Genomic DNA, 27505 nt, shown 5'->3' with positions numbered 1-27505 from the left:
TCAAGTGTTGCAGAGGCTGTTTTTATTACATTTCTTGAATCGTTCATCGAATGCGATAGACTCCCTCTTTCTTGTTGTTTTTAACTTTAGAGGGATTTACTTGATCGGTCGTGAAATTGATAATAATATAGAGACATATTATATATATATATATATATATATATTAATCATATATATATATATATATATATATATATATATATATGATGCACTTAAATCAGTAATAATGATATATTTAACGTGATACTGAAGATATGGATGTCACGTCTGGTTATAATTCTCTTAGTGGAAAATTCAATGGTGATAATTATAGTTAAATTACTAGTATTGAACGAACAAAGAACTAAATTATATTTTTCGAAATTTAAAACTATTGACAATTCTTAATTCTGTATTAAGAAATGCAACATCCAGAAGTAGGGGTTGGATTCTGATTAACCCATTACCTACTGGAACTAGGTGGTTCTGTACAAACTCTATGGGCTATACAGAATCCAGTAGTCAACGGATTAAGAGTTATTCTTTATGCTGTTTAGGAGGGCCTTGATTCCTGCATAAGTCTCCTCTCCAGTCGGTAGGATCTGATTCTCGGGGAGCAGGAAACCATATCTCCCTTTATCCCTCAATTCAACGACGTAAGAATAAGTAGCCCCCAGCTTTGCATAACCCCAGTCAACACTGCACCCATCTGCAGCATCTAAAATACAAAAAAAAAAGAAAAAAGAAAATCAATTTGAAAAAAAGTAATCATCAAACGCAAAGTCGAAGGCATGTGGTCACCCCCCCCCCCCCCGCAAAAAAACCAGCAAAAAGTTGCTTTCCGGTTTCAGTGAAACTGCTCATTTATCATGTTTATCCTAAATAAAAAGGCTCCAACAATGATACAGACACAACCTACGGCTATTTTTAGCTTACAAATTGCTCCCATTTCTGAGTGCAAGTAACATTCATTTTCTCGAGGTTAAAAGACAAGTCCACCCCAAACAAAAATGTTGATTTGAGTAGTAAAAAGAGAAAATTCAAACAAGCATAACACTAACAATTTCATCAAAATAGGATGTGAAAATTAGGATGTAACTTTAGCTTAATTTCCAATAACAGTAAAGTGCACATCCTCGTCAGCACGTAAATGGAGAGACTAATGACATCACCCACTATTTCTTTTGTATTTTATTATGTTGAATATTAAATATTTTAATTTTCTCCTAATTGTCATGTGAAAGAAAGTTTTATTTATCAATGAATATGGAAATACCACTGTTTTAAACATTTTATGATTCAACTGACAGGGTCTTTGTCAAAACTGTTACAAGTGGAGCGCCTCTAGCAGTCTCACCTGCATCACGCAATTCAATATAGAAGCAGTGCTGACTTTGAAAACTACTATAAAATAATTATTCACAAGAAATATCATTCATATAATGATACAATACTACATTCATTGACAATAATACTTGATTAATCTTATGTCAAAGTTTCATGAACTAGGTTCATTTATTTTTTTAAGTTATGACATTACAAAATCTTAATCGTAGGTTAAGATTTTGATGTTGATTCCCCAACTTGGTCTAAGTTCATTGACCCTAAATAACCGTTGACCTTGGTCATGTGACCCAAAACTCAGGCAGTGTGTTTAATATTACTTGATAAGCTTATGGCCAAGTTTCATGAACTAGGTTCATATACTATCTAAGTTATACTGTCACTTCCTAATCTTAACCTTGGTGTTGACGCCGCCGCAGTCGGAAAAGCGGCGCCCATACGGTGCGTATCAAAAAAAGTTTACACTTTGAAAAAGCCCTGGGAATGAAAAAATATACGACATGTGGGTAAATTTTTCAGATATAATTTTGGGTTTGGGTCTTATCTATCCAATGAAAGTAAAAGTTTTGTCAGAATGTTACACTTGAGTGAGCGCTGTCCATTTTTGTAAAGCTCGCAGAAATCTGTTTGCGAAGAAATGCTCATTTTCACGCTGTGTCAAGGGGAAGGGCGAAATCAAACTTGCCCTGCGAAACATTTCTCATACATTTCCCTTGCACTTTTAGTCAATTGAAATAAAACGGACTCATTCAAGCATTCTGTAACAATTTTGCCACCCAAATTGAAATTTCAACACTTAGTAAGCACAACCTTTACCATTTTTGTGCAAGCTGGATCTGAAGACATAACTGAATCTGAACAAAAGTTTATATCAGACATCTCCAGCATTTTTTCACGAAGTTTTTATCATTTAAAGTGGTTTACGTTTCATTTTTCATTTAATACTTGTTTCTCCACACATTTTCCAAGCTAGATACTGATTAACAAAATGAAATAAAGCCTAAGCCATTCCATGTAAATCACAGCTCAGTGTAAAGCAAATATCGTCACGATGGCCTCGGTGTGTGGGGGAGTGGCGCAATGCACACTTTGAAGTGTTTGTGGGCAAGGAAACAAGTAAAAAAGGCGAAAAGATATCTTTAAATCAATTTCAGTAGCTGAATTCCACTTTTTCTTCATGTTTAAGTTTTACTTTTATTCGCATAATTATTTCAAAGCTCTGCGCAAATCAATTTTCACTAACTTTTCAAAAGTAAGTGGTGCTCACTCAAGCGGAAATATTTTTCGACAGTTATATCGTCATTTGCTTTAATGGATCTGTACTAATGTTAAAATGTGGAAAAATCTTCAGAATATTAGAAATGTGTAATTTTACAGGATTTTTTCAAAGTGTAAACTTTTTTTGATACGCACTGTAGTCTCACTCTGCTATGCAGGTGAGACAAAAAAATGAATATTCTATAATTCAAAACATAAAAACAAAGAAATGCTGAGTGAGGACATTATCTACTTTTTCATTTGCACACCAATGAATTGTGCAGAGAACCTATTTGTAAAAAAAAAATCAATGTCATATCTTTCTTATTTTGCATCCGATTTTGATCAAATTTTCAAGTTTTGTTGTAAAATACCATGAGAAATAATAAAACTATTACTTGTAATTTTTTGAGGAAAATCTATTAAGGATTAAGAAAGTTATTATAATTATTGATTTTTACATGTGACGCCATAATACCAGCAGCTGCCCAACATTATTATGTAACAAATATTGGTTCCTGATGACTAATTTCTTTTTCTTTCAGAAGCGGCTGTGTAATGATTTGTATGGTGATATACTACAGTTACAATAAAAACCCTTTCAAATTCTAAAAAAATGCATTCCATTCATTTTTTTTTTAATTCACGCTATAAAACTGTTTGCATATGACGATGATTTTTTTTCAAATCTTTTCTTCAAACATTGCCAAATTTCTATAATTACTTTTTCTTATATATTCTTTTTTAAAGTATTTTTCCTCAGGTTCAACTTCCCCTTTGAACAGGCAGGTCACAATTTACTTACAAAGTGTTGATGCTGACGCTCCAAAGGTATACCGTGTCCCGTGTACAGCTTGTAGGGCTGCACATGCTTCTTCTGCAGCACCAACCTGAACAGAAACAGATCACAAATTGTAATGTCATTTATCCCGTAGAAGGAAAAAAAATCATGAACATGATTGCGATCATTATGAATGCCCTTCTAGCATTCTATTGATGCACGACAGGTAACCCCGAACACGCGCGTAACCTAGCCAGCTGATACCACCCCAATGCCGGCCCCAATGATAACCAATATTGAATGCTGCCCTTCCACTGGCGTGATACATTGGTATTATCCCTTATCTCCGACTTGATTGTCCCAGACAGGAATATGAAAAAGGCCCATTAAATATTAATTTTGTAGTATGGTCTGATACCCTAGTCTAAGTATTTGTCCAATATATCTATGTCTATGCATGTTCCAAATAAAGCAAACGATTGGAATTTTTATGTAAAAATGCAGAACTGAGAGGATGTTTTTTGATGTTTTTTATGCTGTTGTGACAGATGTGCTGCGATACATGTGTGGGTCAGGGGGGGGCGTTTCATGAAAGGACTTGTCAGACGTTTTATCCGACAAGTTCTGTTTTATCCGACAGTTACTATAGTAACAGTGCTTCTCAACCAATCAGAATCCAGGAAATTTGTCAGATCTGACAACTTGTCGGACGAAAATATTGATGAAACGCCCCCAGGAGGTGACTGTCCTCAATATTTTTTCAAGTATTGGAAAAAGGGCATTTCGGCCTGTCGATTGAAGATCGTCCGAAAGTGTCCATTTATAATATAAAACATTTGGCATTTTATCGATGCTAATTTAACAAAAATTCAATTTCAAAACAATGGGGGAAATGTGCACTTTGTCTGTGGAACTGTGATTGCAGTGTGATGAACGATCCCTATTCATTTTTTTTTAACAGAGGCGGCAATAAATCACTAAATGCAGAGAAAACCAGCAACTGTTTGGAATTTCAGAGCTGTATTCACTTTAATTTGATATTTTCCTCCGATAACATGAACATTATTTAGAGATTTAGGAAGGAAATGCTATTTCTTTGCACGATAAATCAAGTGCGTAGCTTGAGGACCCCTTCTACATCGGGCGGCGAAATCAAGGGGTATTACCAAGAAGTTTCTATGACTGGAGTTCCAACAGGTAACAAATTTATTCAAGCAGCTGTTAATTTCTAAAGAAGCACAAAAGAAAGAACGGCAGTTAAGACCTTTTTGATGTCAGCCTTCGAAGCCGCCAGTTTCAGTGAAGAAATCCGAAACGAAATTTTACGAATATCCATTTGGATCAGTTTCCCATCTTTTTATTAATAAACAAACAGAAATTTGTACGCATGACAAGACATCAACAACCAAGCACTATTACGCTGAGATATTTGCCCAGATTATATCAATTTACCTTTAATTAGTGGAAAAAGTAAGAATTTGACCTTTACTGAATCCAGATTTTAACACTTTTCCGATCGTTTGCGGCAAATGAAAATTTCAAATGTGGTTGATGGAATATTGCTATTCATTATTGTATATGCCAGATGAGTGCCCGCACATGCCCAGTCGAGGAAATTTGAGTCATATTTCAGGACATGTTGCATAGTTTATTTTCGCATGCCTCCAAATTATGTACTACACATATAACCAGACCAGATGCGGCGAAAAATAGCATATTTCCCTGTATATATGACCTATAGCTATGGAGTGACGCGGGAATCATTTGTCTACACAATTGCAAGAGACGTTGACCAAAGTGCATGCCTGACATACTTTCTGCTGGCGGCTTCGAAGCTTGTTCAAAGGGATTTTATTTGCTGTTACTCCATCTCATTTAAACCTCCTTGGAATTACGAAAACAATGGGATTTTCGTATTGGTGAGGTTTTTTTTAAATTCTCTTCTTGGTTAAGGATCTTTAAAATATTTAAACACAAATTTGTGAGAAAAAAGTGTAATGTAAAAATGCCATTGAAACCGAGGTGCGCCGCTTCTTTTCAAAAACCTCGCAGAAAAGATTGAAAAAGATTGCAGACAATAATTATTCAATAAAAAAAATCTACGTTTACTTTGTAAAGAAGCTTCTCTGCACTTTGTAAAAGCCAATAACTACATTAAAAATCAGCTCGCCCTTTGCATTCGCTTAAAAGTTAAGTTACAATACATACCTTTATCACGATTTCAAAAAGTAGGCCCGTTTTTGGTCTAAATTACGAAAGAACATCATTTATCTACTATCCTTTTCACAATACCCACATTTTATACACTTTTTAAAATGATTACATTACAGTATTTATGCTTAAAAAGTCGGATCTCGCTTCACGTTTGTATTGTCATATACTGTCTTTATATTCAGGTCGGAATATAACAGGAATTTTTAACTCGCGCTTTGCGCTCAGATTACCCATTGTTACAAAATGTCCTTTTTCAGGTCGAAATATCACAAACTTTCAGCTTTGCGCTCGCATTTGTGAGATATGTACACTGTTAGCAAAATTTATCCTTAAAATTAAAGAAGTTCCTGCAGCAGAGTCTCGAGAACACCTGTATCTTACCAGATTGCGTAGTCTGACAGGAAATTGGTATTTGGTGTATGGAATCTTACAAATTTCCTTAAATGAAACACCCTTTTCCCCTTTTTAAACAGATCTGTTCTGTTAGATTGCAGAAAAATTCTTCTTTTATGAATTTACAGAATGATTCTGTTATTGCTTTCTGCAAAATCTTCCTTTTTCGGTAAAATCACGGGTTTTTAACAGTGTAGTCTATCCTATCATTTATGGGTCACTTCATGCACTCCCGTCCCTTTTCATGTCAATATACCAAAAATTTAAGCTCGCGCTTCGTTTCTTTTTTTGTTTGATAGGACTACGCATCTTGTCAATCAATAAAGAAAAGTAGAAAAAAGGAGAAAAAGCCTGTTCTGTATGTTCAATATTTTATGATCAAAATACAAGAAAGATTTTTTTTAAAAGGAATTCGGGCTCATTGTTTGCATTTATTGCGGCCCTTTCGGCCCTATGAGTTATAATATTTGTAAGAATATCTAGAGCTAAACTGTACTGAAAACCTCAGTTCTTAGTTATAGGACGAGACGACTACCCCTCAAAAAAAATAAAACAAAACTTTCAGCGGCCGATTGGGGAAAAATATGGACTAAACTGTTTTTCTCTCCTACCCCTAAAAGCAAAGGCTGGATCCGCCCCTGAAAAAATAACATTTCTTTTCATTTCCTTCTGTACCAACTCGGAATAATTTCATGGAATCGTGGATGTCATAACTTTTGAAATATAACTTACTTGGAGTCGGTACCGTTGGTCTAAATGCAATCTCTATATAGCATGCAATGCAAGTCATAATTATTTCATTTTAAAATAAGTTTTTTTTACTCCTTTTAAAAACTAGCTTCGTAGAGAGGACGTCCAACCCTACATGTATTTCAGCAAGTAAATATTGAGAACATTATGGAAATAGCAGAAGATTCCGTTTACCTGTGTAGCATGGTTTTCAGCATCCCTTTCCATGTAAGAATATGGAGAGAGCCAAAGCTGGGAGTAGGAGTGGAAGTCAATAAAGCACGCAAATTTCCTACCCTGGTCTTTGAGAGTCTCTAGAAAACTAGTAGTTCCAGAGACTTCAGGTTCAGAATGGGCTGCTGGACCACGATATATGTCAGAGCACGACAAACTAGATGATCCGCTCCCTGCACAAAATACAAACCAATTTAATTCTACATCAGTCAACAAAATTAAAAAAATACATAAATATGCGTGAAATTAAAGGCCAAGTCTATACCCTAGCACAAAGATTAAATGAATAACAAGATAATGATAATAATGAATATACGTATTACAACAGCACGAGTTAAGAAATACACGTACACGAAGTTCACCCTCACAAAAAGTTTCTTGTAAAATAGCCGAAAAATAAATTATATTGGGGAAGGTTTAAGAAAAATCCATTAAAGATTACGAAAGCTATTACATTTTTTGGTGACGTTATATACGAGCATCTGCCTCACATTATGTGTACTGTAGAACGCATAAATTTCTATGATTTTATAAATGTTCATGATGACTTAAAATTTTTGTGTTGCTATACTAAAGTTACAAAATAAACCATTTCTAATTTTTTGAGTAAATGAAATTTCATTGATTTCTTTTTAATTCACGATACATGTGAAGCTGCTTGCATGTGACGGCACAAATGAAAAAAACTTAAAATCATAATAACTTTTAAATCTCTGATGGATCTTCCTCAAACCTTCACTAATATTTTTTTTCCAATAATAACAATAAATCTATTGTCAAGGTGAACTTCCCCTTAAATAATAAATTTGATAGTCAAGAAATCGATAGATCTGTACCGGGGTACTCGAATTTTAATAGCTATAGAGTGCGTCCCACAAAAAAACGAAACCGAGTTGTAGCGATGATTTAACATAACTTAATCAGAAATACAACAGACAGATGACCTATCACTGTAAATCTTAGAATGTCTTCTCTTAGATGACATATGAGATTTTTCATCCACGAATGAGTAATGAGTAAAAGCAATTTGAAGGATAGCAAAAAGTCATTTAGCTGGGGGTATAAAAATTTCAAAAAGAAAATTACATGCCTAAAAAGTTCAGTATCTGCCCTTTGATGTGATAGCTAAACCGCAGAAAATGGTCCAGAAATAACAAAGTTATGTTTCTTCGAATCAATGTTTGTATTTCCATAATTTCCTGAAATATACGTGTTTTCGCCGGTTTCCCACCGAAGCTATCGCACAGTTAATAACTTTTTGTATGGCTACTCCTCTACAGAACGGGGTGTCGAGTAAGTTTAAAAACTATTCTGTAAAACCTTTTCACTTCATGAATTTATTGTAACGCAAACCTTATTTCAAATAACCAGAACTTTGTTATTTCTCGATTTTTTTTTGTTCTTTTGTAATTTAGACCTAAAACGGGCCTAACTTTTTGCAATCGTGATAAGGGCCTGTATTCTAACTTAACTTTGCGAATACAAAGGGCGAGCTAAAATATGTCATGTACTGACCTGAAAGTGGGAGATTTCAATTACTTTTTTTGTGGGAATTCATGAAGAGGATACGAATCTCAACCAGAATGGGATTTTAAAAAATGTATTTATTGGCTTTTACAAAGTTCAGAGAAGATAACACACAAAGTTTGAGATAAAGGCTAGATCTGTGTCATTAGCTTTTTACGAGACGATGTCATGCCGAAAATGGCTCATTTTTATACTTTGTGTACAAAGTCTCTGGGAGATGATTCATAGAAGGGTGATTATTTTTCCTTACAATTAGTCTTTCTAATGAATTTAGGGTTTAATTAAGTTGTTCATTGGTCTGTAAAAATTTCCATTGAAAAAAAAACAATGAAAAAAAGATGAAAAAAAAGAAATGCATAAGAAATTCAAAACACAAAGAAATACATAAACAAAAATCACTTGCAATTTTTCTTTGTGGAAACCTTTTATATAAGATTAAAAAGATGACATATGGAAAAAAGAATCGTTTTCAGATTTCAGATGTGCGTGCCAAATTTTGAAGCGATTGCGCGAACGGCGGCTGAGATCAGGAGGGGGGGGCCATCATGCCCCCCCCCCCCCTCCTCAATACATCGCAAATAGCCCAGAATACTTTACCTCCCCACTCATACATGTAATTGCGATTCGGGTCGACACCATCACATGCATTTCCCTCATAAGTACTCCGTGTTTTCCTCCACATTCGGTCCTGCACATACAGGGAGAAAAGTAAGTTTAGACCAGGGACAGTCATGTGGGATATCAAGTAAATAGCTAAATACAGCGAAGTAAGGTGACTAATATCTTTATATTATTTTTAAGATGGAGAAATTATTTGATTTTTTCAGCATTATGACCGTACGTATACGATACAATCGCCGTTCAGGTAACGGTGCCGGGTAAAAATGGCAGAGGTAATAATGGCAGAGGTATAAATGGCAGTAGTAAAAATGGCAGAGGTAATAATGGCAGATGTATAAATGGCAGAGGTAAAAATGGCAGAGGTAAAAAAGGCAAAGGTAAAAATGGCAGAGGTAAAAATGGCAAAGGTGAAAATGCCAGAAGTAAAAATGGCAGAGGTAAAAATGGCAAAGGTGAAAATGGCAAAGGTAAAAATGGCAGAGGTAAAAATGGCAGAGGTATAAATGGCAGAGGTAAAAATGGCAGAGGTAAAAATGGCAAAGGTAAAAATGGCAGAGGTAAAAATGGCAGAGGTAAAAATGGCGAAGGTGAAAATGGCAGAGGTAAAAATGGCGAAGGTGAAAATGGCAGAGGTAAAAATGGCGAAGGTGCCATTTTTACCTCTGCCATTTTTATTTCTGCCATTTTTACCTCTGCCATTTTTACACCGAGCCCAGGTAACAATGTGATATTAATATCATCTTTTTGTAATTTATAAAATTAAAAAAAATTGTATTTTAGCATGAGGTTTTTGAGAGATAACGAAGACCTAAAATCGAGAATTTGGTGAATACGTGCTGAATGTTATCAATAATACAATGTGACACGTAGAGCAATACTGAATAATAGCAACCGATTGAGTCCTTAACTACTTACATATTAGCTACTGAAGATAGTTTCATGCAGATTTACAACTGTAGCAATTATCTTAGACGGAAATCCCAGGGACGCGCGCCCCCACCTTTTGGAAAGGGGGGACACAACATAAAATGTCCCCACTATTTTTGAAGGAGCAAAAAAAGAAAGAAGGAAAGATAGAAGAAAAATAAGAGAAGGGAAAGAGAGAGAGAGGGAGGGGGAAAAGGATGAAGACAAGTGAATGAAATATAATGGAAGACGTCTTTCATGTCAATATAAAGGCGCGGATCGGGGGGGGGGGGCTAAGGGTGCGCGCGCCCCCGTAGGATCCCTCTCCCCACGACTTCAATGATATACATAAAATAGGCTGATATGGGGCTTGAGATATCAAGTACTGAAGTCAATATACAAACATATTTCAGTTCGGACATCGAGCTTTCAGAGTTTTGTTTGATTAACAAATTGATTTTCAAAAAGTGCTCTGTAAATGTCCGTTTTATTGTCTAAAGTATCAACACTTTCAGCCCGCTCTGCGTGCTCCCATTATTTGATTTGCAAACTCTTTTCTCTTCGTGTGTTTCATAAAGTTCTCAAAATATCCCTTTCATGTTTAATTGTCAAAACCAGTCAGCTAGCGCTGCGCCCTCGCGTTTTGATGGGTAATGTATACTCTATTGTAATTCTATAACCTAATTCCTTAAAATCCCATTTCCTGACATTTAATAAAACAACTTCGGCTCGCGATTTGCGCTTGGATTGTTAAAAATATATTAATCCATGTATTCTGTTCAAAATTACAAAAGTGCTTAAAATGTCCCGTTTTCAGGCCTTAATATAAACAAAATGGACATGGTGGCTCAGTGGTAGAGCGTCTGCTTCATGAACGGGAGGTCGTGGGTTCGATCCCTAGCCGAGTCATACCAAAGACTTTTAAAAATGGGACCTTCTGCCTTCTTGCTATAGGCGCTCATAATTTAGATTGGAGAAGGGTAATACTAAAATATTGTTATGCAGGGCCCGCTGGAAGAGCAGTTTACTACCTGAAGTGGCTACCCTAGGTAATTAAAACATTATTATTATTAATCTATCAAATTTCGCGCTCTCATTTAGGGTTATGAAATTAATGAATAAGATTTTTTTTTCATGAATTCTTCATAATCAAATTGTGCCTTTTTTAAAAAAGAATATCGAAAGGAAGAGGAAGATATACATTCATCATTTTCATATGATGACTAAATAACCTTAGATTGCCCCTTTTCTTGGTCAAAATAATGATTATAAAAATATCAGCTCGCGCTTCGCGCTCGAATAGTTTACGTACGGTTCATATCCATTTAAAAAAATTTCCTACACAGTGCTTGAAATAGTGCTTTGATTAATCCTTTTTCAAATCGGAATATCAAATATTTTCAGCTTGCGCTTCACGCTCGTATAATTGATTTTCATGATGAAAAGTTATTTAGAATGCACAGATTTTTAGGAGGTAAATCGAAAACAAGCATGCATATTTATTGAGATATGCAATTGGTTTTTCATTCAGAATAATGAAAAAAATTCTGCTCGCGCTACTCGCTCGCATTATTAATGAAGGAAGATACCCAATTACCCATCCTTTTCATGCTTTACTAAACATGAATAAAGTGTCCGGTTAAATCTAATTTTTCCGCTCGCGCTTCGCACTCGCATTATTTAGTTATATACATGTCCTTTTCATGATTACAAAAATTGCTTCGCACGTCCATTTTTTAAGGCAGAAATGTTCACAAAAAATTTAGCTCGCGCTTCGCGCTCTCATTATTTGATTGGTGAAATACGTCTTTTCCATCAGGCCAGAACCTATATTAAATCTTTCTGCTCGCGTTGCGCACTCGCAATAATTATAGGCCTATATAATTTCCAAAAATTTAAGCTCGCACTTCGCGCTCACACTTTAAAAAAAAATGCTTAGGAGACTATGATAAATTTATGTTGTTTTATCAGAATATAGCTATCAAGTGACTGTTCAAGGACTACCTCTTTAAAGAAACTACATAAATCAACTTGAGCAGCCGATCAGGGAAAATGTAGTTGAACATTTTTTTTCGCCCCCCCCCCCCCTCTCCCTATTGGTGAAAGCTTGATCCGCTCCTGTTTACAATAAAATGTGAAGGTATAAATGAATGTGAATTCCATACATAAGCACATATCTCACCCAAAACTTAATGCGAGCGCGAAGCGCGAGCTGAAATTTTATGCTATACTGACTTGAAAACAGGAAAAATGTACCTGTTTAGGACTGTTTGTAGTAACTATTGAGGAGGATACATATCTCACTACACAGATAATGCGAGCTGAAATTTGTATATATTCTGACTTGAAAGCTCGATATTCTAAGCATTTTTTGTACCAGTGATTAAGATGGGTATCTAAAAGAACAATAGCTGCGAGCGCTAAGCGCGTGCTGAAAATTTTGATATTACGTTCTGAAAAAAATGACAGTTTAATGGACGATTTTAATATAGAACAAGATATATATATAAAAAAAAAGATTATTGCAAATAGAAGCGGGAATTCTTTTGAAGTTTAGAACTGAAAGCGGGACATTCTATTCACATATTTAATCATGAAAAGTATGAGTTATTGCTACAGAAATGATGCGAGCGCGAAGTGCGAGCTGAAAATTGTTAAATTCCAATCTGAAAAGCGGACATTTTGAGCACGATTTTAAATGAAATACGAGTTGTGTATTACAATCTCGCTTGCTGATTTCTGTGTAACATTACAATCTTACTTTATTTTTCCACATGCAGAATTATTGGGGGGGGGCAAACGATATGTTAGCCCCCAACCCAATATTTTCATTGGTGGGGCGATTGCCCCCCTGCCCCCCCCCCCGGATCGACGCCTCTGTCTATATCTATGGGAGAGGTGAGGTTACTTTACAACCAAGCAACCTTTACAAAGTACTTGCAATAGTTAGTTCAGTGCTTACATTTGTCCACGAGTACTGGTATCCATCTACGTTGAGTGAGGGAATGATGTAAAAATCGAACTCGTCGAGGAAGCCTTCACCATTATTTTCCAACAGCTGCAGAGTTACATAATAATTATTATAAATACGAACAGATTTACATCTCATCATTGATATCAGGTCAGTTTACCGCAAGAATGGTAATTTTAAGGATTATTTCAATATTCTAAATGTTCAACAATATATGGTAGGCTCTCCAGTGGTGAAACAATTATCTCGAAATTCAATTAAAAACTCAAAATATCAGCAAATTCAAATGGGCAAAATAGAAATATACTCGTAAAAATTACCCTCTAAGTCCCGAAAAAATACAAACTAAATGAATCATTTTGTAGTTAGGTTTTCTTCATTGTGAACATTATTGTGATCACTATTCTGAATATTATTTTCGAAAGAGACCCTCAAATGGCATTATAGATAAATACAATTAGTTAAAGTAAAACATGGCTTTAAATACAGTGTTCATAGTAATACAAACAAAGACATACTGGATATTAAGAATTTATCTAAAGACATTATCATGTACCTCAATTATAAAGAAGATCATTTTTTTAAGAAGCATCGGTAAGAGTAAGATGTTTAGTAATACTTGATTACCCTTACGTTCAAGTTTCATCAAATTGGTCCATATGCTTTCTAAGTAATGATGACATTTCAAAAACTTAACCTTGGTTAAGATTTCAGTGTTGACGACGCCGCTCTACTATGCATGCGAAACAAAAAGAAAAACCCTGCAATTTACGTTGGATGAAAATCATGAATTTTCTTCGATGTTTTATGTCTACAAAATAAATGAATGTCAGTCTTTCTTAAGAGGGGGTGCTCGTTCAAACATCGAGTATATTTCCGAGTAGTTTTTTTTTTCTGTATGAAACGATTTTTTTCGGATGATACGTGTATATCCTCGCACGAATAAAACTAATTTCCAATTATTGAGAAAATTATATTTGTGGGAATTTATGTCACATGACATAGTGGAGAAGCCATCCCTTAATTATGACGTCAAAAAACAAGAATTTGACATCTATAACTCCTTTATCTTTGATGGATTTTCATCAAACCTTGAGGAATATTTTTATTTTTGTGTCTTTTATCGACAGGATGTTTGATCGGGGTACAATAAAGGGGAAGATGTACATTAGGGACTAATCCATAGCCTGCTTGGTTTATTCATGATATGAAACATAAGTATGTGCAGTACTTTAACCTGTGAACAAGGTAATCATGCTTTACAATGTCATCCACCTATTCATAATACATAATGCAGAATAGTGCTTTATTTTATTGTCATTGTTATGCACTGTTAGAAAATTTATCCTTACTAAGTTCCTGCAGCAGAGTCTCGAGATCTTAATCTTACATTATATCATGTAAACTAACACAGGAAATTGGTATTTGGTGTATGGAACTTTACACATTTTCCACTTTTTAAACAGAACTGTTCTGTTAAATTGCAGAAAATTCCTGTTTTATGAATTTTGCTTTCTGCAAAATTAATAAGAAAAATTATTTTATTTTTTTCTGAAAATTCGGGTTTTTTTTAACAGTGTGCTCGGTACAAGACGCTCGTGCTTCGCTCGCATCCTCTAAAAAAAAAAATCAACATTTTAGTTTTATACAGCGCGTCCCAGAAAAGAGGAAACTAGGATTCCACATCGTTTTTCTTATAAGGAAAATTAATTGTGATATTTGATTTACATTATCACACAATTCAATTATTTCTCTACATTTTGATACCTAATATGTGGCAAACAGTTTTAATGTCACAATGTTCTGGTTGCGCTGAAAAAATTGACAAGATTGACTTGTTATACGACAGCCGTGCTTATTCCACGATTGGCTCATTGGCATTTATTTTGCATTTTTTGGCTAAATTTCTCTCACTGTTCCCTGAAATGAGGGTGGGATAACACATTGAGTTTCTGCGCAAATCGTTTCTGATAGGCCTCCGTATTTATTGTCTGTAATCTGCCATGCGTGATTGATTAGTGAGCTGTTGGTCTCAAATTAAAGATGAGATTCTATTCTTACCAAAAGTATCAAATTCATAGTAAAAACATGTTTAATGATTGTGAAGTCTATCTCTGAAAACGGGTATCCCTTTTTGTGGGATGTATATTTCACTTAACATTGAAATGAATCAATTTATCACTTCCCCATAATTGAAGATGGAGTCCCCTAATAACGGTATACCAACCGGATACCAACCTGATATGTCATGTACATTACAGTTGCTGGTGAGATCCACTCACGGGCATGGATACCTCCTTGAAAATAGACTATCCTCTTTGTGCTCCCACCCGTGCTCTTGCTAATCTGAAAAAGATACAAATTATGAATATATACAAATATATACATATATATATATGTATCTAAGTATTATAAAGTATATATATAATATATATATATAATATATATATATATAAACACACACATACACATATATATATATGTGAGGGTGTGTGTGTGTGTATTCATCGGAAGTAAAGTACCAAATTAGTAGAATTTTATCCTTGTGGGGTGTGTTACGGCACATTTTGGTAAATTACCAAAATGTGCTGCAACAAGGTGCAGTATGAATCAATAATATAAACAAATTTCGGTGAAGGTAAAAAAAATGTTTTTGGGTATTTCCAGTGATAGACAGCAGAGGTTGAGTATGAGGATTCTACGGTTATTGTGAAGCAATGCAAATAATTACCTTCAGACCGTTGATTGGTTTACCAAGATAAGATGTAGCGAAATTCATCTCCTCTGCGATGCTGTACTGGTTAGCCATATCTGTTACCCAAGTTTGGATCTGACATTCAGAATAGAGAGAGATTTATTTAAAGGACAAGTCCACCCCAACAAAAATTTGATTTGAATAAAAAGAGAAAAATTCAACAAGCATAACACTGAAAATTTCATCAAAATCGGATGTAAAATAAGAAAGTTATGGCATTTTAATGTTTCGCTTATTTTCAACAAAATAGTTATATGAACGAGCCAGTTACATCCACATGAGAGAGTTCATGACATCACTCACTCACTATATCTTTTGTATTTTATTATATGAAATATGAAATATTTTTATTTTCTCGTGATTGTCATGTGAAATGAAGTTTCATTCTTCCCTGAACACGTGGAATTCCATTATTTTAACATTTTGTGCTTCAGGCAAGGAGGTCCTAATCGTCAAATTCGTAAAAATTGCAATATTGTATAATTCAAACAATAAAAAAACAAAAGAAACAGTGAGTAAGTGACATCATAGACTCTCTCATTTGGATGTAACTGGCTCGTTCATATAACTATTTTGTTGAAAATAAGCGAAACTTTAAAATGCCATAACTTTCTTATTTTACATCCGATTTTTATGAAATTTTCAGCATTGTGCTTGTCTGATTTTTTTTTCTATTGATTCAAATCAACATTTTTCTGAGGTGGACTTGACCTTTAAATGCATGCAAAACAAGTGTCAAATTTTATTTTCATCAAACGCCCGTAAGTATCGATGGAGGTATGAAAAACCGATATTTTTCTGGCAGAATTGAAATGATTTAAAATGTGACAGGACCTCTTTGTCAGTAAGATGTGCAGTGCGTACGAAAAGAATAAGAAATAATCCTAGAATTGTATATTTGTAATATCTTGAAGCATTTTTCCCATTTCAACATTGGTACAGATCTCTTTAAGCAAAATGACAATATAGATGTCGAAAATAATTTCCGCTTAATGTGAGCACCACTTACTTTTAAAAAGTTCGTGGAAGATGATTTGCGCATAAATTGAAAATGGTTATACGAATAAAAGTAGAAATTAATCATGAAAAACACACGGAATTGAGCGGGGAAGATTGATTTGAAGACACCTTTTATCTGTACAAATTAACTTGTTTTCTTGCCCAAACACTTCATAGAGCGCCATTGCGTCCCTCGCCTCCCGAAACATCTAGGCCATCGTGATGATATCTGCTTTATATGGAGCTATGATTCACATGAAATGGCTTAGGCTTGATTTTCGTTTTGTTAATCATTATCAAGCTTGGGAAAAGTGGAGAAACGAGTATATGAAATGTGCCGTTTTAAATGACCAAAAATAGTGAAAGAACGATGGAGATGTCTGAAATAAATTTTGTTTACATTCAGTTATGTCCTCAGATCCAGCTGACACAAAAATGGCAAAGGTTGTGCTTACCTAGTTAAAATGTGAATTTGGGTGGCAAAATTGTTAGAAAATGTCTCCGTTTTATTTTAATTTGCTAACAACGCAAAAGAAATGTAGAAATGTATGAAACATTCAGTTTGTTCTCGCTTTCTTTCCTTAACACACTGAAAATTTCTGCGAGCTTTGCAAAATGTATAGTGCTCACACAAGTGTAACATTCTGTCAACAGTTTTATTTTCATTTGATAGATGAAACCCAAACTCAAGAGTAAACTTGAAAGAATTATGTATATTTTTTAATTCCCAGGACTTTTTCAAAGTGTAAACTTTTTTAATGATACGCTGTGTATAGGACAAAATATTCATCGCCATCAAAAAAATCACGCAGTAGGCATGTTAGATAAAAGTCGGCGAATACATGGAAGAGGCGCGCTCTTCTCTTTCAAAATCAGTCATACAAATTGAAGTATTTTTTCAGTATTCTAACACATATTTTTTCTCAAGAAAAACAAAAGTATTATGTTAACTTCATGAACTCAATGACAGGGGCGTAGATAGCGGGGGGGGGGGGGGGATGGGGGGATGCATCCCCAGAATTTTAGGTGGGGGGATGGTGTGTACAATCATCCCCCCAGGTTTCTGTGGGGGAAGAAGCAAAACTATACAGTAATAAAGCAATGAATGCTAGTTAAAATCAATCAATAATAATAGCAGTAATAATCATAACGTACAGCTATGACAAACATGATCAAAGTTGGACTTTTGTTCAGAGTCAATCATCTTATATGCATTTACAACTTGCAAGTTTTAAGTAATAACAACTGTCTTGCGTCGTCATATACATTTAAGGATCGTTATTCAGAGTTTAACCAAGTACATTTCTTTATAATAATTATGTATTTGCAAAGGAGATAAGTTCAAAATATTTCATTACAGATTTAAGAAAGTGTCGCTTAATCACTCCCTTTCAGAGCAATTGCTTTCATAACACATTAACACTGTTCAAACGAATTAATAAGAAATTACCTATACACATACACTGACCCTTTTCCCTGCTGGCCATGTCCTCAACCCCTACTTTGCAAAGGAAAGGTGAAAATTTTCAGTCTCTAAGGAGCGAATTAGTAAATGAATGATTTTGGAATGAAAAAAATCCTTTACTGTTAAGGACTGTTTTGCATAACTATATTGGGTGAAAATAAACGTCTTCCAATTTCAAGAAGAAGTAAGTCGAGGCGCAATGTATTTTGGAATTACTTATACCAGTGATTTCTGTACGTGCGCAGTCTTCTAGGTTTGAAGGTTATAAACTGTTACATTTCCTTACCTATGTTTTTATCATAATCATCATAACAAGGTACATAATAAGAAATGAATCGAAATTATAACAAGTTACTATCTATACAGTTTACTTCCGACAACCCGGTGAGGTTTATTTCATTTCCATACTTAATTCAATCAAGCCTTTGTAATCATGGTAATTTTAAACAGAGTGTGCTTATCATTTTAGTGTCCGCATATCTGCACGTGGATAAGAAATATAATGTTGAGCTTTTTTATTTTACCCCTATTACTATAATTGTAATTGATATTTTTTTAGTTATTTGGCTGTTTATTTGTTTATTCCTTTAGTTGTTGATTCATTCGTTTGATCATTAACAATATCGCTACTTTTAAAAGAGTATACTACTATACTAGTAAAATAAGGAATACTAGTTATTCCAGATCATGTTTAGCAGGACTGTCATGACCAAGATGATAACTAGACATCCGACAAATGACATTTCTCTTATGATCATCTTTACTCATTGTCATTAATCAAACAAAAGATTACTGCCATGAAAAATGTGCAAGGAAGTTTGTTTATTACTGGATGCCCTGTTTATTGCTGAAAGCAAAGTGATTAAAAGACACACGAGATAATCCATGAGGCAGATCGTGTTATTTTGTTATCTTTAACTCGTCTGCTTTGGCCCATGATATTTTGTTTATATCGAGTACGTTATCTCCTTCATTCTTTATATTTATATATTAATTACATATATATATATATATGTATATATAAATATATATATATATATATATATATATATATATCATATATATAAAGTATGACCCAGCTCGGGATCATCCCCCCCAGGTCTAAGGACCTGTCTACGCCACTGCTCAATGACATAGTCCAAATCGCGAGTGCGTTGTTAGTAAAGCCATGGAGATATGACAGGCCTGGTACTGCGCCCGCAATGTGGGAAATGTGAGAAAATAAGCGGTAGAAATGATGTTTACTGCATCCTTTCTTTAAAATCCACCATGAAGTGGATGATTTGCCACCATGTGACATCTGCCTACCTCGTCGTATGAGTGATAGGTCTCGTAAAAACCAGCTGAAGGTAGGATACCATCCTGGTTATCGATGAGCTTTTGGACGTCCTCAATCATGACATGGTAGTCAATGTCACGTGACTCCAGGAGATACTTGAAACCTCCCACAAGATTGGGTGCCATCATCACATCAGTGAAACCATTTCGGGTGTGAGTCCAGAAATCGTACTAAATATCAAAGAATAAAGATGTTATGGGTCATCATTCTGATATTTTCAAGAAAACAAATAACGCTATTTTAACGAAATTGACGTAAAATCGGATATACAGTCTCATTAGGAAAATTAGGAAAATGACATTCAAAAGACGAAATTCAAAAAGAAAGAACTTTTTTGATCAATAAAGTGACCAAATTTCCTTTGATCTATCTGCATGATATATAGAATATTGTTTATCAGACACTGAATAAAAAAATCATTGTTCAGCCGATGGACGGAGGACCTACAATCGTAACAAAACAAACACCGTACGTTGATACCCCTAGTCACTAACACCGTACGTTGATACCCCTAGTCACTAACACCGTACGTTGATACCCCTAGTCACTAACACAACGAATTTAAGTAATTTGCCGCAAGAACCGTGAATTAAGACAATAATAATAACTCGAAGTGCGAGGAAATACCATTCCCTTCCCCTAAAAATATATATTACCATCATCATGAATATTATAATATAACTTGTTGCCCTCTCTTAAACTTGTATCGAGAACATTGCCTTTATTTACATTGCAAACCTTGGGCCAATACCACCTGTAACTAAAATATCTTATTCGAGATTCATTAAGACGATAAATGTACATATTTTTATCATAGTCAAGTCTGTAAAAAATGTCTTAAACTTTTTATGACGTATAGATAGAGAGAGATAAATAGATAGATCATGGAGGTAGATTAGATAGACCAATTTTGTTATCACACGGTAAAATACCCAAACAGATACGGAGTCTGGTTTGCATTGGGCCGTGCCATGAACAAATATACAAAGTAAAAGGCACTCAATCTTAATACAAGAGTAACACATAATTCTTACCAGGTGATAATACATGTGGGTAGGTTTGTACAAATAATTACGAATCATAATCAAATTCTAAGTTAAAAATATACAAGATATCTGCAGTATGAATGCATAAAACAGAAAATAACATCATTATAGGGTAATGTATACTCAGATACATAATTATAAATTGATTGGTTTGAATTACCGTGATAATTTCTGTATAACGATGCTGCGCACTCACACGCTCACCCTTACACATACACCCCACACATCCTTCCCAACACCAGTCATCATTAAGTCACACCCCTATGTTACAACGCATACACACATAGGGAATCATATAAAGGATTTAAAAAAAGCTGTTAAAGGCGAGATCCCCCCCCCCCCCCGACCAACCCTCCCCTTTGTGATTCATGTCCTTATATTGGCTAAAACTCTTATGAAACTGGTAGTGGTATTACATTGTTGCATAAGTATTTGTAGGCCTAACATGTATAATATCACTAAGCCCATTTCTTCAAAGATCCTTTAAGATGGTGCCTTTATCTATGAAAAGACATATTTTAATGTCAAGAAAATGGGATATAGAAAGCGTCTTTCCATAGCATACTAGGCCTATGTCGACATACGCTAGCTAAAACGGTTAGGTGTGGCAGCCCCTTAATAATCATCACAAGAATCACCTTTTCGTCCAAAGTCTCGGCTAAGTGATGGATGTAATCATTCTGGATAGCTCCTTTCGGCTCGATACGGAGAGTTTGATATCTGAGAGAATAAAATGAAAAGAATACCAAGTCATTTGCTTTATATCGAAGCATAGTCATATAAACTTAAAGGATAATTGTTCAAAATTTCAAATGGAATGTACATTAGCCGATTACCATGGATGTATATGAACATCAAACATGTTAACGCAGAATTCATCTCATCTTCGATGACATGCCCAATCAAATACTTAGACTGAAAGAGAATGAGAGAAGTTTAAAACCGATCTCTTTATAGTTGTGAGAACTTGTTAAAAGCCCCTTTCACGTTGATTCGTGATCAGTTTCCCTGGTGCTGCACGATCGATGGCTTGGTGTCTTGCGATCACTCGCGGTCGTTGTAGGCGATTGCACGAACCCGAGGTGGTCGTGGCTGGTCGCATCTAAAATTTGAACATGTCTAATATCCATACGACGTGATCAAATTCGATGGACTCACTAGCATTAGATCGTAAAACCAGTCGCGTGAGTGTTGTTCAACGTTGCAAGAAACTGTTGGCAAAACTAAGTAGTCGCGTTTAATCGGCTTGAGGGCTAATTAGTATTAGTGATACTTGCACGTGTTCGCTAGCGACCTATGTACAGTGCAGGTCAGTCTTGCGACTCTGTGCATTAATAACAGGCCTACATTTATAGACTATTGCACGACCAATCGCAACACGACAGACAACTATTCAGTACTTACCTCCGACTGCATGTGCATGTATGCAACCGTTCCATACGGTAGTGCAGTATAGGAGAGTTATGAGCTTCAAAACTCAAGATCCTTCTGTAATTCTCTTCTTTGCATCTTTATCCTGCTGCCTCTTGATTTAACGATCAATTGAGGTTTTATATCTTACACCACTAGCATGAATACTCGCATACAGTGGCCTACCGTGGGTCACGGCATGGGGGGGGCACCACCAAAATTTTGATTCACGTAGTGAGCGCGCGAAGCGCGCTCAGTTGCCAGGTATACTGACCTAATAAAGGTATTTTAAGGACAGTGCTATTAAACGGATATGTCACTGATTAAATGATGCGAGCGCGAAGCGCGAGCTGAAAATTTTTGATATTCAGACCTAAAAAGGGGAAAAAATTTTGTAATCAAGATACGTCCCTGTCTCGCTTTACAATGTGAGCGCGAAGCGCGAGCTGAAAATTTTGTATATATCGACCCCAAAAAGAAAGATTTTAAGGACTCTATTTTTAAGGAATTCATTAAAAGTATACATATCTCACCATAGCCATCTTATTCGAGTGCCAATCGCTTGCAGATTTTGTTAGAATTACATGTGAACACATGACGCACTTTTTGTAGTCATAGTAATCATGATTATAATACGCATCTCTCTATCAAATATTGCGAGTGCGAAGTGCGAGCTAAAAAATTAGGAAATTCAGACCCGAAGAAGGGCATTCTAAGGATTTTTCGTAGGAATTCACTAAGACCGTACGTATTTCACTAACCAGATGAAAAAGTTTTCAGCTCGCGCTTTTTTATATTCAGAACAGAATAGGAACATTTTAAGGTCTGATTTTAGGAATTCATGGAGAGCAGACATATCTCACCAATCCACTGATGCGAACGTAAGCACGGACATGAAATGTTTTATATCAAGACCTTAAAAATCACTTTAAGTCGTCATGAAAAAGAAGCATGCTATTATACATAAAACAAATAAGATCTCGAAGTGCGAGGAAATATATTTGGTGTATATTGACTTGGAAACAGGAGGTTTTAGTATATCAGGATTGTATATCGTTAAACAGAGAATGCGAGCACCAGGAACAATGAAGACATAGGCCCCGAGCAAATTATGTTTCATAAAGTTATTAAAAAGTGTTTATGTAATATAGCATAACATAATTATGACATATAACATTATAATGAACATTAATTTCTTCTTTCCTACAACCATAGAGGGGAAGGGGGCACGTGCCCCCCATGCCCCCCCCCCCCTCGTAGTTACGCCAAAGCTCGCACCTGTTTCATTCAATCGTACAATCGACCGCGTTGCCTCACATCGACTATTGCGACCTCACGACTAGGCAATCAGTGACGTACAACTAATTACACTGGTGTGAAGCCACTGGCAATGACTCGTGCAACACTCGCATGTGAACCAAAGGCATAGAGATACATACATGTATATCTCAAAATTCGAATGACTCGTGCAAAGGTTTGTCGTACGACAGCTGTTGCGTTTGTGATGCCCGTTGCGGCCTGTCTTACGACCAAAAGGTCACAAAATGGTCGCTGACCAATAATTGTGAAAAGGGCTTTAGAAGATCGACCTCTGACTTGATAGGAGTCGAACTGGTGTGAAGTCTCAAGCATATCGTTGTATTCCTCAGGGTAGTGTGCTCGGTCCCTGTCTGTTCTTGGCATACATTAATGATCTTCCCATTACAGAGCAATCAAATATCAAGATTTTTGCGGATGATACAAAGCTTTATGCCCACTCGGATCTACCTGGGTCTTGTCGGCAACTTCAGAATGACCTATCACTGCTAGAAGGGCTGAGAAATGGCAACTTTGCTTCCACCCAGACAAGTGTGCTGTTCTGAAAGTTTGTCGTATGCATTCTGCATTTGAATATCACATGGGTAAAGAAGATGACTCTGTACCCGGGGGGGCAGTCAAATATATTGCTGTACACACGCATGTCCCCCCAAAAAAACTCGTTTAAAGGGGCGTTTTTTCAGTTTTGGATGTGGGCCGCGCGTGCACTCGTTAAGGGTATCAAAAACACCGATTTTCAAAATTAAGGTTGGTTTTGAAAGACTGGCCAATGGTCAATCGCGGGGTCAAACGTATTTAGGGTATTTTTTTCCAAAGCTATTTTTTCTAAGACTAGCCAAACGTGGGTATGTTTTTTCCCCAAGCTTTTTCCCCGAGGCTTTCCTCCTCGTTTATGAAGTGTTCAGGTTCTTCTTCCTGCTTGTGGTATTTTAACCCTAACTGCACTGGGGGGCATGCAATACCCTTGAATATAGTTTTGTCTATAATTTATTCAAATATATTTGTTAGCAAGAAGGCAACACTTGTTTAGGGGTCATATTCTGGCGACAACTTTTTTGGGGCCAAAATGTGTTAATGAAGCTCGCGAAAAACTTGTTTAAGAGGTTATTTTGCACATTTAGAAAAACTCGTTTAGGGGGTGTTAGGAAATATTTTGGCCAGGCGTGTGTACAGTAATACATTTGACTGCCCCCCCCCCCCCCCGGGACTCTGTACTTCTTAGTGAAAGTCGAGTAGAGAGGGACTTGGTTGTACTATCTAGCTGATGTATGATTAATCAAATAAATTATACTGGGTTTAATGAGGACTTTTTTTAATTTGGATGAAGGTACAGACTGTGGATCTTATGTATAGCGGTCTAATTAGACCATTATTAGAATATGGCCATTTAGTTTGGTCATCTTTTAGAAAAGGTGATCAGAAACGGCTAGAGAGTGTGAAGCGAGGAGCTTAGTACCAAGCTAATCCCTCGACTGATCGGACTGAGGAACTTGTCCTGTTCAGAGTGACTACAACACTTGAAACTACCATCTCTTCTATATAGTCGTAGAATAGAAGATATGGTAGATTTTTATAAAATTGTTAATGCATGGTATCTATGACACTAGCATAGATCTACTTGTACGTAGTAAAGGAAAGGAGGACTAACGGCCATTCCCAGAAACTTTAGAAGCAGTATGCAAGGCTTGATGTGAGGAAGTTATTCTTTTCAAATCGAGTTATTAGTTCTTGGAACAGTTTACCAGAAAATGTGGTTTCAGCACCTTCTGTAAATTCCTTTAAGAATCGGCTTGATAATCACAGGAAGGGTATTGCTTTTGTGTACGACTTTGAGTAATTGATTTTATATCTTGCCACATGCAACTAATTGCAAAATGCTACTTATTGAAACTGATAGTGTGAAGCCTACAGTTTTCCCTTAATTGGACCGATGAACAGGCATACTCCTACAAGGATCGTTGGATAAGTAAAGTAGACTTCACATGTAAGTACACGGGTCACATTTCAAGAGCTGTCGTGAATAGCGATTCCACTACCTGTCTCTGATCGTGACTGGTGTACTCTGGCATATTAATCGTGTCCAGATTTTTTTTGTAAAGAAATCGAACTTCAGATAAGCTGAGTCACTGGAGTTAAATAACTAGACGAGAGTAGGAGTGCACAAGAAAGAATAAAAACATTCCCCGAATTATGAAAATGAATCAAACAATGTTGAATATTTTGAAGATTGATATCAATATGCAATTTACCTGACTTGCTACATTTACCTAAATGTGATTGCGTGTAAGATTAATTTTCGCGCAAACAATAAGCGAGGTACTGACTTCCGATAAGAGTCCTGAAATGGTATACACCGAGATCCCATCGTCAGCAGAGAGGGATCAGCTTGACGTCATCAGTTGCACCCCCATTCAACCTCTCTTACTTTTCGAGAATTTTGGCGTTTCCACACACAGAAAAATTGAAAATCGGTTTTTCAACGTGATCAAGCGTCGTCGGTGGAGAGTAGACAAACATTTTTCAAGAACTGTCTCAATCCTTGGGTCTTATTAAAAAAAACTTGTTAGAATAATAAATTTACATCAACCAAACGCTAGCAAAATCCTTCATTATGATTGGCTTATCGTAAATTTATTACGGAAACTGTGCATTTGCAATTATAACAAATCTGCATGAAATGGGAACCTTACAGTTTTTCATTATTTTATTTTTTTTTCTTTCTTTTTTATGTTTCCCTTTTCCCCTCAAACTTTTAAGACAGATAGATCCCACTCTGAACCGCACATACAGGGTCACAATTTCGTTTTACATTTTTTTTTAATATTCCGCTAAACGCAATCTTTAACTGACCTCTGGACTGGTCTCGTGATCCGAACTCTGGCATAAACCATGGTCTTAGTCTTAAATAGAATCATTGGAGGCTAAAAATGTTACACAAACACGGTTAAACCTAGCCTCTTGTCGAGGCTGCTTCCCTAGCGAAGCGAGGGATAATTAGGCCTGGCGAGCGCAGCGAGCCATTAATTCGCTTTGCGAATTAGGATATCCCTCGCTTCGCTCGGGAAGCAGTCGCCACCGCCTCGACAAGAGGCTAGGTTAAACCCCGATTTTTAGACCATGGTAACGATTTTTGTTTCTGTTATGTTAATTCCCGTCGAAAGTCTGCAGATTTTTTTTCTCGTTTTGCTGGTAAACGGCGAACATTTTACCTCTCGGTTAATCAGGCATAGTGGCTGACCTTATACTATGGAGTATATATTTTTTTATCAAAGTGCAGACAATTACAGAGAGTGGCGATTCTAACTCTCAACCTAACGATTACGAGTCTAATTTTCTAACTACATGACCACATGACTCGATTTATTAATCAATAAATCAAATCAACGTTCTGAATACGGGTCCCGAAGCAAAAAGGCTGTACAAAGTTCTACATGCTAGCGATGCTACATCGCGAGGTGGTTTTCTGAACCGGTTTGGAAGATCGCTTCCAAGATCGCTTCGACCGTTCTCACTACACGTTAAACTTGTTTCAACTAAACTAGTTTCCAGTAAACTAGTTTTAGGAATGAACTGAAAACGGCGTTTTACACAACACTTCACCAGGGCCCTGTGCGCTGATGTGAATTTGACAAGCAAAAACAAGTTTCACTACAAAATGAAGGTCATTTTGGGACAGAGAAATTTGAATAGCAAAAATAAGAGAGCAGAAAAAAAGGCTTTCACTACAAAACGAAGATCATTTTGATTCGGATAAATTGACAAGTAAAAAGAACGGCTATCAATATATTCAAAAGGAATGGTTAAAGCCAAATTAATCGTTTATTGGTGAATATGTGACAGACGAATAAAACTGTTCAATAAAGTCCCGTTAGATAATAACCAACTATTGGCTGATTTTGGCCACTTTGTCGGTCGAAAACAATCATCTACGCATTGGTGATTTTAATCAATCCTTTCGAACGTTGTCAATTAAATGAATGAATACTGTTCAAATTAGACTTAAAATGCACTATTGCCCATCGATTGTTCAAGAATAAGTAAGGCCTAGAGCTATGAAATTATTCGAAAGTTTTCCTAGCGTATTTGGATGATAATGAAAAGAGACGTACCCGTCATATCGAACCTTCTCGGCTACGGCTAGAGCGACAAGTAAAGAGATAATTAGCAACTTCATCGTGATGAATGTAGTCTTGACGTCGATGGTGACGAACAGACAAA

At 35.9% G+C, this 27505-nt stretch overlaps 1 protein-coding gene across 1 annotated transcript; it reads right to left on the bottom strand.

Annotated features, from left to right (window-relative positions):
* On the bottom strand, positions 1 to 27505 carry LOC121409592 (carboxypeptidase B-like). The gene is made up of 10 exons (XM_041601503.1): positions 27397 to 27505; positions 21199 to 21280; positions 19484 to 19684; positions 15688 to 15786; positions 15195 to 15302; positions 12948 to 13043; positions 9056 to 9146; positions 6893 to 7104; positions 3386 to 3470; positions 1 to 697 (listed from the first exon to the last, which is right to left on the bottom strand). Exons 1-10 carry the CDS (start codon positions 27459 to 27461, stop codon positions 510 to 512), a joined length of 1227 nt encoding a protein of 408 aa, XP_041457437.1. The 5' UTR covers positions 27462 to 27505; the 3' UTR covers positions 1 to 509.

This window comes from Lytechinus variegatus, chromosome 2, assembly GCF_018143015.1.
Source record: "Lytechinus variegatus isolate NC3 chromosome 2, Lvar_3.0, whole genome shotgun sequence".
NCBI classification, from domain to species: Eukaryota; Metazoa; Echinodermata; class Echinoidea; order Temnopleuroida; family Toxopneustidae; genus Lytechinus; species Lytechinus variegatus.
The sequence above is the reverse complement of the archived record's forward strand: the minus strand, read 5'-3'. Positions and strand labels throughout refer to the sequence as shown.

Excerpts from the sequence above, each read along its gene's own strand:
- LOC121409592 (XM_041601503.1), bottom strand. The coding sequence starts at position 27,461 with ATGAAGTTGCTAATTATCTCTTTACTTGTCGCTCTAGCCGTAGCCGAG. Across the intron at positions 3,471-6,892 it reads CTGAAAACCATGCTACACAG|GTTGGTGCTGCAGAAGAAGC; the intron begins GTAAACGGAATC and ends GTTTCTGTTCAG. Across the intron at positions 698-3,385 it reads AGCGTCAGCATCAACACTTT|ATGCTGCAGATGGGTGCAGT; the intron begins GTAAGTAAATTG and ends TTTGTATTTTAG.